The sequence below is a fragment of the Doryrhamphus excisus genome, linkage group LG16 (assembly GCF_037039965.1).
Source record: "Doryrhamphus excisus strain RoL-2023G ecotype Guam linkage group LG16, RoL_Dexc_Guam_v1.1, whole genome shotgun sequence".
Lineage (NCBI taxonomy): Eukaryota > Metazoa > Chordata > Actinopteri > Syngnathiformes > Syngnathidae > Doryrhamphus > Doryrhamphus excisus.
Window position 1 is genome coordinate 11239397 of NC_136372.1, and position 20578 is coordinate 11259974.

The following is a 20578-nucleotide window of genomic DNA, read 5'->3' on the forward strand; positions in this document are numbered from 1 at the left end:
TTCAGTGACATATTGCAGCCAAGGGCTTTGTATGACTTGAGGTGGTTTGCCACCAGCTGCTTATAATGATCTATAGTTTCCAAGATATTGTGATGAAAATGTCAATTTCTGCTGCCATTCATGAAATGTCCCTAAATGCATGCATTTTGTCCACTTCCAAGGGAGATTTCTGCAAATAAAAACAAAAATTCTATGTCTAAACTCCATCCATCCATCCATTTTCTATACAGTTTATCCTCCGGTATACTGGATCTCAGCTAACTTCAGGCGAGAGGCGGGGTGTCAAAACACTGGACATATTAAAATATTTTAGATAGAACTGGTTGCACACTGTTCCAAAAAACTACATTTTAAAAAATATTTTGCATAAATGTCATATTTTGACCTAATACTGCATCTTGGAAACTAAATGGCTGTCTATGAAATCTCAATCTGTTTAGTCAATAATTATTACTGGGCAGTATGAAACAACAGCGACACGTCTAGTTGCACAGCATTAAAACAAGCACACAGTGACTTCCTGTTCAGTGCAAAGTAAGCTTTTTTTGCAGATTGTTAGCCACTGGAATAATGTTTTGTGCATGTATGGATGCTTTAATGTAATTGTCGTAATGTATTTGTTTGTATGTAACAAACTTACAGTCACTGCACATGTGGTTAGTGCTTAGGCCACACCGCAAGGAGACCCACATTCGATTCCGCCCTCGGGCATCTCTGTGTGGAGTTTGCATATTCTCCCCGTGCATGCGTGGGTTTTCTCCGGGTACTCCGTTTTCCTCCCACATTCCAAAAACATGCTAGGTTAATTGGCGACTCCAAATTGTCCATAGGTATGAATGTGAGTGTGAATGGTTGTTTGTCTATATGTGCCCTGTGATTGGCTGGCGACCAGTCCAGGGTGTACCCCGCCTCTCGCCTGAAGACAGCTAGGATAGGCTCCAGCAACCACCACGACCCTTGTGAGGGTAAGCAGTAGAAAATGAATAAATTCTATCCTAGGCTGGCTTTAATTAGCAGGCCAATGAAACTTCCCCCCATAGGCCAACCATTGAATCACGGCTCAGAACCGTAATACTTAACGTAATACTGGCTACAATATGAAAAAAAATAATCAAACTAAGGAGAAAACCGATGTTAAGTAAAAAATATATATATTACTTATTATTAGTAAATGTGCAAGTAATAGCTTAGTAGTTTTGGTTTCGATTTCGGTCAAAGGTCAAAATAAGCAGGTTGCACTATGTTTTATTGATCATCATGCAGTTTTTTGGCAAGACATAATTCGGTTTGAGTCCCAGAGAAGAGAAGCAAATGGAATTAGGCATAAGGCAATGGCTGCTTGAAATGTGAAACAATGTCACAGTCAAACAAATGAGTTGAATCAAACTACATCACTTACTTCCATCTAAATGTTAGGTATTGTTACTGTATACTTTAGCTCCTATGTGAAAGCAAACATTACAAGGTTTATGATTTTTTTTTCTTCCAAAAATTATTAGCACTTGTTCTCATGTATGGTAAACCCTCACCCCCTGCAAAAGTACTTCCTGTGTTCCTACAAATGAACATTGAAAGTACTCTCTGTGAGCGGCCGTGTCCTCACTGGCAAGATGTACATGTTTCTTACATCTTCCAAAAAACTAGACCTTATAATTACATGGGACATTGCATGAAGTTGGCAAACAAGCTTGGCGATGTTATATACAGAGAGGAGGTCACATGATGGCGAGTGGCACGACAGTAACATGATGAAGGTCTTCTTGCGACATGGTCTGTGGCATCCCAAAATATATTGTGCGGATGAGCCTGTGTGAAAAGCTCACGTCTGACGCTTGCTAGTCCTAAATGTGGGTCCATCGTGTAATAGACAAATAAGAAATACAGGCTGAATCCAATCAACCTGTATTTACATCTGTAAGATTCTGTTGATTTTATAATACATGGATGTGTAAGTGCGGTTCATGTATATTGTTTATTATTTTTTACAAGATTCCCTGATGGCCAGCACAAGGAGAAAGGTAAGGAAAACAAAGATAAAGAGGATATTTGACCTATTTTACATATAGTAGCAGCCATCAGCTGAGGAAGAGGGGGGCGTGGCGCCTACATCTGTCCTTAAGGAAGTACACCCAACCTGATTGGAACAAGAAGAGGAAAAGAGAGCAGAGGAATGGAAGGGAGCAGTGTGTCCTCTGTTGGAGTGTCTCCTGAGGTTCATCAAGTCTTTTTAAACGTCTTTATCCCCTTCGTCCCTTCCTTCTTCCCTGCAGGGGTGTGTCTGACTGGCCCACGACACTCCACACTGCTGGTTTTAGTCACTGTAGCGGGAAAACGAAATACAGATGTTTTAATCTGTATCATCTATAATCATCGCTGAAAAGCAGCATCCCCAGTCAACCTGGTTAGTGATGGGAGCATCGGTTCCCTCGTATAGATGATAGACGTGAGGAATAGGAGCCAAGGATAAAACGGTACTTCCTGGGTCAGATCTGGATCATTGGACATTTGCTACAACATTATATGTTGTTAATGTTACAATTCTGGAAATACATCCAGATTTACACGATGAGGTTGTGTGGCTTTGGCAGAGGTTTCTGGACCGCCTTCTAATTGCTGTTGTGTCTTGTCTCTGTTTGGAACCCTGGGAGCGACCGTGTAACGACTGGAACTTGGCAGCAGAACCCTCTTGAAGTGGATTTCAGAAGTAGTTCAATCCCTTTTTGGACTGCAAATATGCTCAGGTCAAGTTTTAGTTCTACAAGTCACAGCCTGACCACCTATCCATTTCATGATCTTTAACTCTACATCACTCAGCTTAGTTAAACATGGAAAGTTGGTAGACTGAAGGTTTGATTCTCAGATCAATCTAAGGAAATAACATGTTGAATGATCAGACTTTGTTATAAAATGCTATTGATTTTTTTTATATATTACTAATGATATTGATTAACCCTTTCAATACTGTATTTATACGTCTTTTTACGCAAGAGGCAAAAAGAGGTGATGACAAGTGCACAATCGTAGTTTAAAGTCATATAAAACGGCCACAAGATGGCAGAAGTGGATTCCATAGGAGCTTAGCATGGATCTTTAGCATGTATAACACCTCCACAGCAAGGAGGAAGTGAGAGAGTGCAGAGTTTATGGTGTTATATGTGTAAATAAATTGTTATTTTTGATATTTGAGCTGTCACCAAAGCAAAAAAATGTGTGTCAAAATGAAAGTTGTGTTTGAAATGTATCTTTTCACAGATAGCAGTTTTCCACCATCTTTTTGTTGTGTTGGGAATTGCTTAAACATACTCATATGTTACTGCTGATTACTAAACAATGGAAACATTTTAAAACTAACTTTTTTTCCTGGTGAATCTTTCTTTTGGTAAATTCCATGTTTATGTATATAGCCATGGAACACAATAATCTATGTGCCTTGAAGAATCAGTCAAAATTATCTAAAATGGCCACTACTTATGGGATCAAATTTTTTTTTAAATGTCTGGGATTGAATGAGTTAAGTCCAGTAATCCCTCGTTTATCATGGTTAATTGGTTTAAGACCAGACCATGATAAGTAAATGTAAGTTTATTTACAAACGTTATAGCATATAAAAACGACCTTCTACATACACATGATGTCACTAGAGCCCTCTAGACATGAAATAACACCCCTATAGTCATCTTTACATTCCCAATATAGTAGATATGAGAAAATAAGACATTTATGACATAAATACTTGCACTGGTATGTGTTGGCGGTTCATAGTTAAGTTTTAGCTAGATTACAGCCATAACAGCAGCCCATGTTATTGTTATGTTTATTATGTTATTATTGTGCTTGTTGTGAGATAATTCAAGTCAAGTCTGGCGTGAGTGTTCCTAGTGACACCTAGTGAGCAGTGTAGAATACTACATTTTAGCCATTTTTATTATTGAATTTAGATGTAAAATTAGCTTTAAAATGCATCTAGATCAGGGGTGGGCAAACTTTTTGACTCGCGGGCCGCATTGATATGACAAAATTTACGGGGGGGGGGGGGGGGGGCAGACTATATATTTTACACGTAACAGTCCACCTGGTATTATTGTATCTGTAAAATTGTCATGCAATCTGCTATTATTATTTATTATTTTATATTTATATTTAAATATTTTTAAAATAAGAAAATATTATAATTACAATAAAAATAAAATAATAATTATTATATTATTATTATGTAAAATATACAAATATAACAATAATATTATATATAATTAATACAATAATTAGCATTAATATAATAATTACAATAATCATAATAGTTCTCATAATAATTGTGATAATCTAATAATAATCTAATAATAATAATAATAATTATTATTATTATTATTATGTGCTTGTGTCCCTTTTTTCAGGAGCACTTTGTAAACAACAGACTATGTCAAAAAACGAAATTGATAAAACCATCAAAAGGTTGGCTCAGGCCATGATGCCAGGTTGTATGTTGAGTTTAAATGAAATACTTTGGAAAGATTGGGCGGGCCATATTTAAACACTTGGCGGGCCGGATGTGGCCCCCGGGCCGTAGTTTGCCCACCCCTGATCTAGATCGTAGTCAACCACAAAAACAGCAATCATTTATGAATTAATAAATTTTTTAGAGAACCTGAGGTTTGAAGTAGCGAGTGTCAACTGTGCGTAAAATGAACTTTAAAAACTTTAAGAATTATCTTGAACACGCCCCAATCTAAAGAGTATGTTATTGTTGAGAAAGAATAATTACACCAACCTTATGTTAGCTTCTTGGCTTTATTGTAAAGCGAGTCCACCACCTTGCTCATATTCTGAATGGTCTCCAGGGCTGCCTCATATGTCTTGTCCACCGCAGGTTCATCAAAGACAATGAGCACACCTTCACCTTGGTCTAAAATACCTGTCATAGAAGGAAGGACAGGAGTGTAAATATGAAAAAAACAAAACACCTTTGGGCTGCTAAAGAAGGCCGAGAGCTAGGGTTTTCCAAGTGTGCGGCGAGCCTCCATAGAGGGCGCTGGAGGCCTTCAGAGAGAGAACATTGGCATTGGTGATTAGACAGCTTAAAGCCACCAGACGGCGACCAAAATAAAAAGAGTATTGATGACTCCAAGACAGTGATAAGACCAAATTAAAAAATTCTGACACCTGGGCAAAAATAAGACACAATTTAGAAAATGAAAACAAAACAAAGTTTCATGTCCTTTGTTATAAAAGCCAAGTGCTGTCTCAGTAACATACCATGAAACTTTTTGTCCAGAATCATCTGTGATAATTTCCTCTCGACATCTCCCTGGAAGAAAAGACGCCATCAGATTCTGCTCATCTTGCTGCCTGTTATTGATGATCAAGCGTACAGTATTACAGACGTTCAGGAGAACTTACCTTGGAAAGTTTAATGAGGGAGGAAATGTGTGCCATCTGGTGGGAAAAAGATTTACTAAGATAATAAATTTTCATGACATAACAATATATTTAGTTACATTAGTTTTGAACTGATTATGACTGAGGTAAAATGCTTACCTGGACCCTGGAGAAAGGTTCAATGACCCTGATGAGGTTCTGCTCCAGCAGGTTGTCATAGAGTTTGGTCAGATGGTTTCGGATGATGGGATCGTCCCTCAGTTCTGCTTTGTACTCTGTTAGTGCCTAACAGAGAGCGGAATTAGAATATTACATACATTACTTTCCTCTACTAGAGTACAATGGATATAATACATACCTTTTCAAAGTCTGCAAGTGATCGATTCTTGCTTGCCTGCGCCACACATTTCAGAGAATCTGTCTGTGGAAAAAGAGAGGAAGAAAGTTGCATACAAGTGGATGAACATAAAAAGTACTGTTAAGGCACAAGTAATGACATTTTCCAGCTATTTTTCATCATGAGGTCAGCCACTGGCACTTCCTGGCAATGGCCCCACATCAGATAAAAGGGAGCGTTGTGTCAGAAAGAGCAACCAATAAAAATAAATGACCAAACACATCATGCCATTGACTTGTTGTGGTGATCCCTAATGGAATAAGCCTAAAGACAATAACACGATCTTTAAAAATAAAGAAAAAAGTGATCCTTTTGGCGCGTCCCTCAGGGAAATGACAAATTCTAGCAACAGCAAAGCTACAACAGCATAAACAACAACAAAAGACAAAACAAAAAAGGAGGCGTACAATTGCACCAAACCACAACTACAACAACAAACAATACAACTTGCCTCTATGACAGAATACTCCAAAACTGTGCATTATCTTTCATTTTCATTCATTCATCTTCTATCGCTTATCCTCACGAGGGTCACGGCTGTGTTGGAGCCTATCCCAGCTGTCTTCGGGCAAGAGGCGGGGTACACGTGACCCTGGGCTGGTCGCCAGCCAATCACAGGGCACATATAGACAAACAACCATTCACACTCGCATTCATACCTATGGACAATTTGGAGTCACCAATTAACCTAGCATGTTTTTGGAATGTGGCAGGAAACCGGAGTACCTAGAGAAAACCCATGCATGCACGGGGGAGAACATGCAAACTCGAGGGTGGAATTGAACCCTGGTCTCCGAGCTGTGAGGTCTGCACGCTAACCACTGGACCGCCGTGTAGCCCTCTTCTTTATATATTGTTATATATGTGAAAAGCGTTTGTGTAACGCATGGACGTACATACAGTGAAGAAAATAAGTATTTGAACACCCTGCTATTTTGCTATTTCTCCCACTTAGAAATCATGGAGGGGTCTGAAATTTTCATCGTAGGTGCATGTCCACTGTGAGAGAGATAAACTAAAAAGAAAAATCCAGAAATCACAATGCATGATTTTTTAACAATTTATTTGTGTGATACAGCTGCAAATAAGTATTTGAACACCTGTGTATCATCTAGAATTCTGACCCTGAAAGACCTGTTAGTCTGCCCATTAGAAGTCCACCTGCACTCCATGTATCATCCTGAATCAGATGCACCTGTTTGAGGTCGTTAGCTGCATAAAGACACCTGTCCACCCCATACAATCAGTAAGACTTTAACTTGTAACATGGCGAAGACCAAAGAGCTGTCCAAAGACACCAGAGACAAAATTGTACACCTCCACAAGGCTGGAAAGGGCTACGGAGCAATTACCAAGCAGCTTGGTGAAAAAAGGTCCACTGTTGGAGCTATCATTAGAAAATGGAAGAAGCTAAACATGACGGTCAATCTCAATCGGAGTGGAGCCCCATGCAAGATATCACCTCGTGGGGTCTCAATGATTCTAAGAAAGGTGAGGAATCAGCCCAGAACTACACGACAGGACTTGGTCAATGACCTGAAAAGAGCTGGGACCACCGTTTCCAAGGTTACTGTAGGTAATACACTAAGACGTCATGATGTGAAATCATGCATGGCACGAAAGGTTCCCCTGCTTAAACCAGCACATGTCAAGGCCCGTCTTAAGTTTGCATATGACCATTTGGATGATACAGAGGAGTCATGGGAGAAAGTTTTATGGTCAGATGAGACCAAAATAGAACTTTTTGGTCATAATTCCAATAAGCGTGTTTGGAGGAAGAAGAATGAAGAGTACAATCCGAAGAACACCATCCCTACTGTGAAGCATGGGGGTGGTAGCATCATCCTTTGGGGGTGTTTTTCTGCACATGGGACAGGACGAGTGCACTGCATTAAAGAGAGGATGACTGGGGCCGTGTATTGTGAGATTTTGGGGAACAACCTCCTTCCCTCTGTCAGAGCATTGAAGATGGGTCGTGGCTGGGTCTTCCAACACGACAACGACCCGAAGCACACAGCCAGGAAAACCAAGGAGTGGCTCCGTAAGAAGCATATCAAGGTTCTAGCATGGCCCAGCCAGTCTCCAGACCTGAACCCAATCGAAAATCTTTGGAGGGAGCTCAAACTCCGTGTTTCTCAGCGACAGCCCAGAAACCTGACTGATCTAGAGAAGATCTGTGTGGAGGAGTGGGCCAAGATCCCTCCTGCAGTGTGTGCAAACCTGGTGAAAAACTACAGGAAACGTTTGACCTCTGTAATAGCAAACAAAGGCTACTGTACCAAATATTAACATTCATTTTCTCAGGTGTTCAAATACTTATTAGCAGCTGTATCACACAAATAAATTGTTAAAAAATCATGCATTGTGATTTCTGGATTTTTCTTTTTAGTTTATCTCTCTCACAGTGGACATGCACCTACGATGAAAATTTCAGACCCCTCCATGATTTCTAAGTGGGAGAAATAGCAAAATAGCAGGGTGTTCAAATACTTATTTTCTTCACTGTATGTATAACTCAGTGTATGAGTTGTTAACGCGCAGGCCACACAGCTAGGACACCCTGGATTGATTCCCCGCCCAGGCATCTCTGTGTGGAGTTTTCATGTTCTCCCTCTGCGTGCGTTTACTCCGGGTACTCCAGTGAGTGTGAATGGTTGTTTGTCTATATGTGCCCTGTGATTGGCTGGGGACCAGTCCAGGGTGTACCCCGCCTCTCGCCCGAAGACAGCTGGGATAGGCTCCATCACCCCCGCGACCCTTGTGAGGATAAGCGGTAGAAAATGAATGAATGAATGAACATCAGAAATGTGTCTACTCATTTGTCAGCCGTGTTGTGAGTAATAGCATTACAGTAGTAACAGCCTTACTGTTTTCTAGTAAAGGGTAATCTATACTGAATTAGTATTTCTGAAAAGTGTTGTGTTGCTATGCACTGATATCTATATAAACTATCAGGATAAACTATGTTGCTTCAGTCGCAGTTGTTTACCGCTACTACACAGGAAGCTAAACAGCTAGTCAACAAGAGTTGTGGTTCCTCACGCTCACTGACCCTTAGTATTTTGGGAGGGACTTACAACTCACAAACTTGGCCCTCAGCTTTGATAAATCAGAATTATTTTACATATCTGACTAATTACCTTCTCAGTAACTAATTTCAGTGTTTGGTTAATTCCTATACTTTTTAGGTAAACCAAGTAACAACTAATTACTTTTTAAAAGTTAATGGCCCACCACTATTTGTCAAATAACCTAGCATGTTTTTGGAATGTGGGAGGAAACCGGAGTACCCGGAGAAAACCCACGCATGCACGGGGAGAACATGCAAACTCCACACAGAGATGGCCGAGGCTGGAATCAAACTTGGGTCTCCTAGCTGTGTGGCCTCTAGACCACTCGGTCGCCGTGCAGGCATTCTTAGATCTAGATTGTGCAAGTGTGCTCATTAATGTGGCTTGTCCATTTATATGCATGGTAAATGTCAATCTGGAATGGCTCCACCAGCCTTGCAAAACCACAAATTGAGAACAATTTTCTGAGTCTGTGAGGACCAAGCAGCTCTTCATTTGACAGGAGCCAATCACGAGCTATGAGAAAAGCAGCTTGTCAATCCATTGGAAAGTGTAATTAATTAATATAACAGTCTGACTCACAATGTAATCTTACAAAGAACACTAAACTCATCACACAGCAACTGAACATCTAAAGTATACAAACTTATGTGCGTGTATATAAGTATGTGTATGTATGTATATATATATATATTTATTGTACTGTACATACTGACCTCCTGTTATATCAAATGGGTTGACATTGTTTGTGCACCGATAGCTTGTGATTACTTACTGACTCGTGAACAGCAAAGAATTTAAACTATTAAACATAAGAAAAAAAGTGTTACCTGTCTGCCAGCGTACTGCAGAACAAGCTTGCCACTGATGAGGGCCTGTACATCCTCTGGTCTGAAATCAAAACATTAGAATCAGAATCATGGGTCCATTTTAAAGTGTCAATCGTTATGTGTAGCTACTTTCAGCAATTTCCCCCAACAATATTGTAGACTGATCGATTACATGAGGCAAAGTTGTATTCCAATCACTTACGCATTGAGCATGATTTTGCAGAGCAGCATGTATTTGAGTCCTGTAATGGCTCGAGGACTGTCAATGGAGTCATAGCCCTCAAAGGCCTCATAAAAGTAGGAGTAAGCCGTCTTCCAGTCTTTCTCCTCTGCTGCGTGAATGATCCCTTGAAATACACGCAGTACTGTCAGGTAAACAGCAATGGATGGCAATGGGAAGCATTTCCCATACAATCACTATCACCTTTGTCAATAGCGCCCTCCGGATTGTGTTTGAAGTAATACACACCTTGTGACTGTGCATGGTATGCTGCTGGATGGTGATTCATTTTGGTTTCTTCTGCTTTTTACCTGACTGCATATCTAAAGCTGCTTGGAGTTTTGGTGGGCAGTAGATGGCGTTGGCGGTTGTCCTGGCTGACGTGAGAGCGGCTCGGGCTTTGGGCAGGTTACTGAGGGCGTGATATGTTTTACTCTCCAACAGCTGGACCTCCACCAGCAGGGCTTTGTCATCCATCTTCTTCAACTCCTGCAGCAACTGGGAGCCTGGAGGTGGAAGATAACGTGTTGTTGTTACATAACTTTCCACACATAATCATGAGAAGTGCCCCAGTTACGGCAGAATGTGTATTAAGAAGCTTGTAAAGAAATGGTGGAGACTTAGATTATTGTGATACTCAAAAAGAAAAACAAAATAAGACACTCACCAAGTTGTAGGGCCTCCTGGTAACACTTTGTGTCGAAATATAGTGAAACAAGCCGCGCCTACGGAGTAAATAAAATAACAGACTTACAATGGAAATGTATATTGTTAATGAATCCTGTCCATGCATAAGTCAATAACGCTGCTGTATCAATGTTTTCAGACTTGGACTGCAGAAATGAGTGAAAAGCTTGGTGCACTTTCAACCAGAACATAAATACATTTCATTAATACAACTTTCCACTTTTTGTGCTGTTAGTGAGGTTTTTTTACATAAAAAGAAGCCAAAAATTGTCTAAAAAGCACCAAAGATACCTAATGCTATCCCGGGGGTCTGCGACCTTTACTATGAAAAGAACCCTTTAAAGAAAATAGCCTGGAGCCGCAAAACATAGGTTTAAAACAACATCAAAACAACAAGAGAATTCAACAAATAGAAGTGCAGTGAGTGTGCATGTGTAAGCGATGCCAACTAGTAGGGTTATCATGGTATCATCTTGGTTAAACATCACTACCTGACACCTGAAGAAATGTGTAGCACAGTGAATTGACAGCCTGTTTCTTTTAGCTGGCGACCAACAGCGGTGATGAGCTCACATGCTGAGCCAATTATGAGTCTCCCACCATTTTGGCCGTCAATTTGGAGGAAAGTTTGGGTTATCAAAGTAGTTCAGATAAGAAAAGATGACTTGATGGCTAGTATTGGAGATAAACTTAAATAAATGTATGTGTAAATTATTGTAAATCTACCTAATTTCTTTACTCTGGCGCAAACAAGTTCCCAAGCCGCTGTTTTTTTATTTCTTTTTTAGAAATGTGAACTAGCTCTGGGAAAGTATGACTTTTTTTTCCTCCATGTTTACTTGTGTGGGAGAGAACTGAATAGCATCCTGTCTGCTCATTAGTTGTCCATCCCACTGATTGGTCCTCGTCTGGGCGAAAGCGATGAAAAGTTGAACATTTTTCAGTGTAGTGGGATCGCATCGTAAGCCAACATGTGCACGATGACATGCACAAAGAAAATTTAACAAGCACAGATTTTGCGTGTCCCTTGGCTGCATAGAGACTTGCCCGGTTACTTTACCACGTTGGGGGGTATACGCGTCTGTCACATCACACTCAACGCAGGTAGCCAAACACTGGCTTCCCCTGCCTTCCTCGTGTTCATCCAATCACCAGTCAGAACTCAGCCAGGATGCATTCATAGTCCCACACAAAGTTGGATTTTTTTAACTCATTACAAAGACGTGCATTTTCCCCATTGACCCCTGTGCTAGCCGCTAGGATACCATTCTAACTGACAACTGAATCAAGGTGATAGGCTGGCAAAGGAATGCCTTGCAAAATAAAGAAGACAATCTCTCATTCCAGACAGAAAGGTAATCGATGCAGCAGCAAAAAAACAACTCCATTATAACCTTTCACAAGCTATTGATGAAAGAGTTATTTGAAGTATGAAGAAATATGATACAGGAAGGAGGTAAAAGAGTTCAGACCGACAAAGAGAGCAACAAAGGGAAATAGCATAGGAGATGACAAAAGCTCTCAGATCAACCAAAACAGAATTCAGAGTTATGAAAACGTTCTTTTTTTGGTATGACTGTCCTGATTGGGCATAATTTAGGAATCGAGAATTTGTTTGCAGCCCAAAGAAAATTGAAAAACAATGACTGACTATTAATTTTTTCCTATAATGAATCCCTAATTCCTATTTTTCCTTATTCCAGTATTTCTCACCTCTAGAGCCTGTCTGAGGAAGGTTCTCTTCTCAGCCTTGGCCCATTCTATGCACTCCAGGCAGAGTTCTACTTCCTGTCCTGTGGCAGCATCCATATCCAGGAACAGGTCAAGCAGGGAGCGGACCAGCCTGGCTGCTTTGGCCTTAGAGATGGAGTTGAGGAATGGTCGGACGTACTTCAACAGGCCACCGAGCTCTGAAGGCAGAGGGAAAATAATGACTACACAAAGAGAGGTCACAGCCTGAAGGATAACTGAGATAAATTAGATCTTGTTGAGTTGCCACCGATAGATGTGTCATGTCTTTAAAAAGGGCCATCAGTGTTTCCCATGCATTCATTGATCTGTTCACCATTGCTCACAAACACATTATAATGGGACTGTCTATGAATGTAGCTTGCCGTTACAACTGCAGGGTTTCCTATACATTTATTTGTGGCAGCTCTTTCTAAAGATTTGACGAGACATGTTGGCCCTTAGCTCACAAACACATTATCATGGTGTATCTTGTTGTTACAACTCTGCTTCTAAAGACACCTCATACACACATACCACAACTGACTTGACCATGCATTGAAACACATATGTCATAAATATAGTGAGGTACAGTTGAGGACAAAATTAATAGCCCCCCTATGAAATTTCCCCCTATGAAGTTTCTTAATGATATTCCCAAATACTTTTTTAACAAAGCAAGGAATTTTCAACATAGCATTTCTGAACATACAAGTTTTATTTAGAAGTGGCAAATTATTTTTATTTGTACACCAAAATAGAATTACTGAAGAAAAATTAAAATGACCAGGGACATTATTATTTGCCCCCTTTAAGAAATGACCATTTATTAAGTCATTTGCACAAACTACTTTTGTGCAAATGATGTGCTTTAACTTCACAGGTGATGTTCTTAAAGCAGACCAGGTGAATCAGGAGATTTCACTAAACAGTTAAGTTAAACATGTTTTAAAAGCCTCAGTGTGGGTATTTGAACTGCACCATGCCGAAAATTCTAGAAATCAGTTTGGACTTGAGAAAAATAATTATTGATGCACACATAGCAGGATAACAATGTACAATGCTATCCAAGCGTTCCAAGGGTTAAGAACTGGAGTGAGAAGTAAAATCCAGAGATTCAAGGACTTTCAAAGACCCAGGACAAAAAACTAGTGAGAGATGCGTCTAAAGACCCCAGAACAACTGTCAAGACGTTGGTGAATCACTTGGCCACATCAGGAAGAGAATCACCAGGATTGGACTGACTTAAATCCCATTGAAAATGTGTGAAGAATGTCCATGCCTAAAGAAGAATGTCCATGCCAAAAGGCAATCACATCTGGAGGAGCTTGAGAGATTTGCAAAAGAAGAATGGGCTGGGATTGTTCCAAAGAAGTGTGAGAGACTTGTTGAAAACTACAACTAATGAACGCATGCTGTTATCCAGCAAAAAGGATATTCAGTTGACTTTTAGTATGCGGGGGGCTAATAACTTTGACCCTGGCCATTTTTGTTTGTGGAATATTTTCATTTCTGTGTGCAAACTAAAATATTGGACGCATCCAAACGAAAACTAGGATGTCTAAAAAAAACTGTGTTGAAAATGTAATGCTCTGTTTAAAAGTACTTGGGAAATACTTTAAAAACAGTGATATTTTGTAGGGGGGCTAATAATTTTGTTCTCAACTGTATAATCCAGTGATGTCTTTAATCATTAATCTGCTCTAGAAGGTCTTACTCAAACCAAAACAAACTCTAACCAAGGCAAATTTTGCCACAGAAAATAATGTAAAGCCAAATACTTTAACAAAAAACACATTTCATGGACAATAATTATGGTTTTACATTTTACAAAAATTACAAATGAAAAATGGATGGACAATTGAACAGTTAATATAACTTCTACCTGGTTTTGCAAAGATAGAGGACGAGGAGAGAAGATAATGCTTGGAGGGCAACCTCTTTTTTTTTAAAGAATATTTTAGGTAATATCTGTGAAAAGTGACTCATTTCATACATCATACACCAATCAAAGGCTAACAACAATTAAAGGGGAAGTGCATTTTTGGCAATTTTGCCAATCATCCACAGTCCTTATATGTGTTCATGTTTCACATAAGGATTGTGGATCATAGCACACAACACAATGATCTACCTGATCAAACCACCCATTCAGATATTATTATTGCTGTGTTTACCTGTAGCCTGTCCTGTCTTGGCCAGCAATCCACCCAGCTCCAAGATGCTTTGCTCTTTAACCCGCACAGCCTCCTCATCACTACCGTGGATGTCCCGCTTTACTGCAACACACAAATGTCACAAATGTTGTCTTTAATTTGTTGATCATAATTAGAATTAGTATATACGTAACACATTTAAGGGAAACAAAACCAATCAATGTCAATATCACTATCATTTGCTGTAATAAATTATCAATTACATATACATTAAGTATATCAAATACCTAAAATTTCACACTCATCCTTTCTCAACATTCATATTACAATGCTCTGTACTGAATGGAGTGTAATTACAACTCGGACCAGTAGATGGCATTGTAACTGCATGAACTTATCTACAAAGTGCCCACAAGGCATGCTGGGCACTCCCACAATACTCTAAGCTACAAGACAGTGAGAGATAAGAATAGGCTAACCCCGGTTGTGTGCATGGGGTGACCAAGATGGGTTACATAAATATAATACAAAACAATTGATGTTTCTGGACATAAACACACTATCAATGCACACACTCCTGGCAGTTAATATTTGACACAATTTGGGGGAAAGTAATAAGCGGAAAATCCGACACACCTCCAAGATGAAGTCGCCAACTGTCAAGTCCAACTGAAATGAATGCAAGCCGGTAAAGCTAACTTCCGGTATGATGCTAGCCGGCTAGCACGCTGCTGCTGACTCACTGTATAAGCGTGGGCAAACGAGACTGCCACTTAGCTAACTAGCCAATAACATAACACATTCAATTGGTCTACTAGCAGAATGGCCTGTGCAGCTACGAACGCTAGACGCTATACGAATTGACTGTCAAATGTCACACACTGTCAGTTATATTTTACCTATTGAATGCAAGATGTCGATGGAGGCATTCCGGTCTGATCCAAGCAGTGACTGTGCTCTCTGAAACTCAGCCACTGCCGCGGCTGCCATCTTTCCTGTACCTGCCCGGCCACACTTCCCTCCACTCTGCTGCTTAGTTTTCTGTTCGGATGTTGGAACAATGCTGCCCTCAACCGGCCATACCTGGTTCTTCTTCTTCCTCTTTAAGACTTTGATTGGCGTCTGACACCCGCACCAACTTTGGCATTTTACCGCCACCTACCGGACTGGAGAGTGGCTGGGCAGTAGCGATATTTTCAGCCTTGTATTTTAGACGAACATAAGCCCTTTTATACTGAAAAGGGTCTCCTAAATGCCTCATTTTGTAGAAAATGTATTTTTACTTGTGATATTTGACTAAAACTTGCAAATACAGCGGTCGATTGAGGAAAATGCACAGAATCCAAAAACCCAAACACCATTACACACATGCAATCCATATGTGACCTATTCTGAGACGTGTGATAACCTGCCCAGGCTTCTTCTACATTAAACATTTTTTTTGAATAATGTATTGTATAAATGTCGTCCCGCGTCTCCTCTGTCCAAATACTGTTGCCATGTCTTTTGCAGTTTCTTCTTTATGATGGATTTACCATCTTCGCTACTTAGTGGAACATTCATGTTCATTGTTTCTGATCTGACCAGAATATTAAAACTGATTTCCTCCACATGAACAGCAACCCAATACAAACAAAATAGTGAATTACATATTTTCTTTTAAAAAAATAGTTTATTTGAACATACATATGAAGGAACTATACATTAAAAAAAATCTTCTGGCAGTCACAGGACGATGGAGAGGTAGTCACAAACCTGAAAGCAGAGTGACATACAATGTGATGGCAAAGTTAATTTGTAAGATTAGAACACAGCATGCTACAATGAAATCCATTTAAGTCGACTGGGTGACCCATGTCGAAAACACAAAGATAACCATTGCTTGCATATTTTTATTTTTAATTCTTACCCCATTGCAGTAATATTATTTTTGAACATCTTAATTACAATGACTTAATCGATTTCCACTGTATACAGTAAATTACAATGTAGCATGCAGCTTACTGGTTCTCAGGTTGCAGAGACACGCTTGACTCAGTTTGTCGTACCTTGCAGGTAATGAGCAGGTTGGCAGATGTATCTGTGTTTGACGCCAGTGAGAAAACGGGATCATAGGGACAGTCTTCCATGTGCTCCGTAACTCTGGATTCCAGAAGATGCCGTAGGACGTCTGGCGTCATGTTCTTCCCCTGAAGCCAGAGTACAACAAAAGATTGAGCTACAATCTTCATAAAACTGTTCTTTTCATCAACTGTATGTATCATTACACCCCCAGGGCACAACTTGACATTTTGAAGACATATATTACCCATTGTTTTGTGTTGGTGACTGCAGTACACAAACCTTCGTATTACTGTAAAGTCCACAGGGGCAGGAGATGAAATGGCTGTCAATGTTCAAGTAATTCCTAGCAAACACAGGCACATTATGTCAACTTATAAAATGCCTTAAAATCATTCAACAGGTACAATTTCATCCATCATCATACTTACATGCGGCACAAGGGGCAAATAATATGACTTTCTTCCATTCCTTCAACAACAGATGATAAGTACTGCTCCTCAAATTGTTGGTTCTGTTCATACTCTTCCATAATAGACATTTCTGGAGTACAGAGGGGAAAATATTCAGCCCTGCTATTTATGTTTGTATTTGCAGTGCAGTAAAGTGAATGAACGTGTTACCATAGGACAGGAGCTCCTGTTGGATTGTCTCCAACACTGCCAGTTCATCATACTCCTTTGTGACACTGTACATCTATTGACCACAGAACAACATGCATCTCCTCAGTATATGGCCGAAATTTTTTTAGGTTTAGGAGGTCTCATAAGCCACCGTATAAAAGGCTTACGTACCTCTGCAATACTATCCGCACCCAACAGAGACGGCAACCTCTGGCCTTCCGACTGCAGAGCCGTCCACTCCGCCTCCATGACCTCTTGTACGATGGCGGCAGTGGAGCTTTCACCCATCTTGCGATACTTGTCAAGCAACCTCGACCGGCTGCCCTTGAGCCTTTCTACACAGCGCTGTTAAATACAGAAGCAAATGTTCACACAGTAAGCCACTGTTAATGTATAGTGTATTTGTGAAATGGCTACCGCTATCTTGCTAAGTATTTAAAATGTCCTACCTTGCGATATGTTTCTCTCCATGGCGGGGTTGTTGCTTTATAAAGCAAACGATGTCTCTGCAAAGCATCCATTTGATAGTACAGTAAATAAATTAACAAATGAAGCAGCTGCGACGTTACCTAAACCACAACAGCTCGACTTCCCAATTCCGCGAAAACACAACCAAATCCTCTTTTAACACATTGAACCGGAAGTGAACGCGTTGTACTAGTTGCATTATGGGTAATGTTGTTCAATATTTGCTGAGACTTCAAATGCTGTATTAGTGCAATTTCGTCGTAATATTACGAGAAAAGACGTACTTTCCAAATAATTAAGTCGTAATATTACGAGGAAAATGTCATATTTTCAACAAAAAACGTAAGATTATTATTATTTAACTTAGACAATCATTAACGACTTTTTTGTAATTACTGACAAGTACTGTAGTTGTGTTTAGTTCTGTGTGGGAATTTTGCCATCCACTCCTTCAAATTATTTCTCGTAATGTTATCATTATTTTAAATAATTTTACAAATTATTTCTCTCCACTCTGGCCACAATACTCTCTCTTACACTAGCTTGTCGCAGTCTTCATCCTCAATGGAACGCTTTCAGATCGTACCTCGTAAGCTTCAGTGGAAAGTTCACATTTCCCTGAAATACGAATGCACCATCACATTGACTTTGGCGATCGTAACCGGATGTAAACAAACTCATCTGTTTCTTTATCAGATGGGTGCTGGGAGTTTGGAAACGGTGAGACAGATAGCTTTAGCAGTTGGTAGAAGTAGGAAAGACAGCATACTATGGCCACATATCCCTTAATGGATGTGTTCTAAGCTTAAATAGTAAATATGAGCTACCTTTATAATTATAGATAACTATATGTACTATAGATATACGTACATTGTTCATTTATGAATCAGTAAAAGAAGTGGGTGATACTGTAAATGTTGGTATTGATCTGATAATAAGTAAATATAGTTACTGTTACTAATAGGGAGACTTTTTACTTGAAATTTTTCAAGATGATTTGTTACCTTGAATAAATTAAAACAACAACAAAGTTATTTGTCAAGATAAAATTTTTACAGGCATACAGTATTGTACTTATAGAATAGGCATGACAACCTCATGTCTTGTCAAAGCATCTGCTGAAAAATGTTGAGTAATTGAGTTGTGGGACAGCGTCCTCTTCTGGATTCATAGCTGCAGCACTTGTTTTCTGCTGCATATAGCACCATTATACAACTTTCCACTGAAATTACTAGGGGTGACAATATTACTCATTTAGAGAAATCCTAAGACAAAGATTAAGATATGCCTTTATTCGTCCCTCAGTGGGGAAATTTGTATTGCACAGCAGCATGAGTACAGAGTCAGTTAAGCAGTGCAAAATACACAATATAGAAAAATAAACAATATTAACAAAAATCAACAGTTTTTCACAGAGTTATATACAATACAGTATGTAGATAATATGAAACGAGATGAGATATATGACCAGTCTATACACTGAGATCTTGTTAGAGAGTTAATATGAGGCATTATGGAAATACTTCACATAGAACTTAGTATATTGCATTTAGAGCCCTTAATATTGCACATGGAGGTTGATCAGATATTGCACAGTGAATGGGGTCTGGAGTAACTATACTGACTATAAAAGCAAGTATTACACAGATGTACATAGTGGTGTAGAAGTCTATTGGGAGCGGTGCTGGTTGTACAGCCTGACAGCTGCAGGAAGAAAAGACCTGCGATATCGCTCCTTCACACACTTGGGGTGAAGCAGTCTATCGCTGAAAGAGCTCTCTAGGGCTGTCAAAGTTTCCTGCAGGGGATGGGAGTCGTTCTCCAACATGGATGATAGCTTAGCCAACATCCTCCTCTCTCCCACCACCTCCACTGGGTCAAGGGGGCAACCCAGGGCAGAGCTGGCCTTCCTGATGATCTTATCCAGTCTCTTCCTATCCGCAGCCGAAATGCTGCTGCCCCAGCAGACCACTCCCTGGAAAATGGCTGAAGCCACAACAGAGTCATAGAACGTCTTGAGGAGTGCCCCTTGCACTCCAAAAGACCTCAGTCTCCGGAGCAGATAGAGTCTGCTCATGCCCTTCCTTTAAAGTGCTTCTGTGTGATGAGTCCAGTCCAGTCTATTGTTGAGATGAACACCCAGGTACTTGTAATATGTCACCATCTCAATGTCCATTCCCTGAATGTTCACTGGTGTTGGAGGAGAGTGGATGCGCCTGCGGAAATCCACCACCAGCTCTCTGGTTTTCCCCGTGTTGATCTGGAGGCAGTTCCGCTGGCACCAATCCACAAAGTCCCGTGTCAGTCCTCTGTACTCCAAGTCGTCCCCATCTGTGATGAGGCCAACAATTGCAGAGTCGTCAGAGAACTTCTGCAGGTGGCAGGTTGGTGTGTTGTATGAGAAGTCTGCAGTGTAGAGGGTGAAAAGGAACGGAGCCAGGACCGTTCCCTGCGGGGCCCCCGTACTGCAGACAACCGTGTCGGACACACAGTCCCGTGTCCTCACATACTGTGGACGGTTGGTGAGGTAGTCCAGTATCCACTATGTGAGGTGCAGGTCCACCCCTGTGTGCTCCAGCTTGTCCCTCAGAAGTGCTGGCTGGATGGTGTTGAATGCACTGGAAAAATCTTGGGAGAACAGGGTAGCCAGAAGTGGGTATGGCATTGCTAGTGTGAATGATATTACACGTAATGTGAAAATGGCAATGTGTGAGGTAGTACTGAAACCGCATATTAAATGCTTTCTGTACACTATAAACCTTGCAATCCTACCTACCTCGGTTTTACCAGTGTCAGTTGCTCGTGACATGTGGCTATTTTTTCCATCAAAGTTGAACAACTGCTGCCGTGTGACTATCCGAGCAGAAGCTGTAGTAATTCTACATTTGATCGAAGTTACTTAAGATTTTTCAGAAAACACATTTGCCGCGTAAGACGTCAATCAAAACATAGTATAATATATTT

The 20578-nt window shown here is 40.2% G+C and overlaps 2 protein-coding genes across 2 annotated transcripts; both read right to left on the minus strand.

The window, feature by feature from the left end:
• Positions 1 to 1953: 1953 nt before the first annotated feature.
• On the minus strand, positions 1954 to 15577 carry LOC131103163 (26S proteasome non-ATPase regulatory subunit 11A-like). Its single transcript, XM_058049192.2, has 13 exons — positions 15362 to 15577; positions 14484 to 14585; positions 12292 to 12488; positions 10559 to 10616; positions 10203 to 10397; positions 9874 to 10018; positions 9672 to 9732; positions 5732 to 5794; positions 5533 to 5658; positions 5395 to 5430; positions 5251 to 5302; positions 4766 to 4909; positions 1954 to 2318 (listed from the first exon to the last, which is right to left on the minus strand). Exons 1-12 carry the CDS (start codon positions 15450 to 15452, stop codon positions 4767 to 4769), a joined length of 1269 nt encoding a protein of 422 aa, XP_057905175.2. The 5' UTR covers positions 15453 to 15577; the 3' UTR covers positions 1954 to 2318; position 4766.
• Positions 15578 to 16114: 537 nt separating this feature from the next.
• rpain (RPA interacting protein) lies at positions 16115 to 17792 on the minus strand. Its single transcript, XM_058049428.2, has 7 exons — positions 17596 to 17792; positions 17318 to 17491; positions 17147 to 17219; positions 16955 to 17066; positions 16806 to 16869; positions 16511 to 16651; positions 16115 to 16217 (listed from the first exon to the last, which is right to left on the minus strand). The coding sequence occupies exons 1-7, from the start codon at positions 17665 to 17667 to the stop codon at positions 16188 to 16190; spliced, it is 666 nt and encodes a 221-aa protein (XP_057905411.2). The 5' UTR covers positions 17668 to 17792; the 3' UTR covers positions 16115 to 16187.
• Positions 17793 to 20578: the final 2786 nt, after the last annotated feature.

Bases quoted from the DNA above. Each gene is read 5' to 3' on its own strand.
- rpain (XM_058049428.2), bottom strand. From the start codon at position 17,667: ATGGATGCTTTGCAGAGACATCGTTTGCTTTATAAAGCAACAACCCCG. The intron at 17,067-17,146 runs GTAACACGTTCA...TCTGTACTCCAG, and splicing joins ACAGGAGCTCCTGTCCTATG to AAATGTCTATTATGGAAGAG. The intron at 16,870-16,954 runs GTAAGTATGATG...TGTGTTTGCTAG, and splicing joins ATTTGCCCCTTGTGCCGCAT to GAATTACTTGAACATTGACA.
- LOC131103163 (XM_058049192.2), bottom strand. From the start codon at position 15,452: ATGGCAGCCGCGGCAGTGGCTGAGTTTCAGAGAGCACAGTCACTGCTT. The intron at 5,659-5,731 runs GTATGTATTATA...GCTCTCTGTTAG, and splicing joins CACTTGCAGACTTTGAAAAG to GCACTAACAGAGTACAAAGC. The intron at 5,431-5,532 runs GTAAGCATTTTA...TTTTCCCACCAG, and splicing joins AACCTTTCTCCAGGGTCCAG to ATGGCACACATTTCCTCCCT.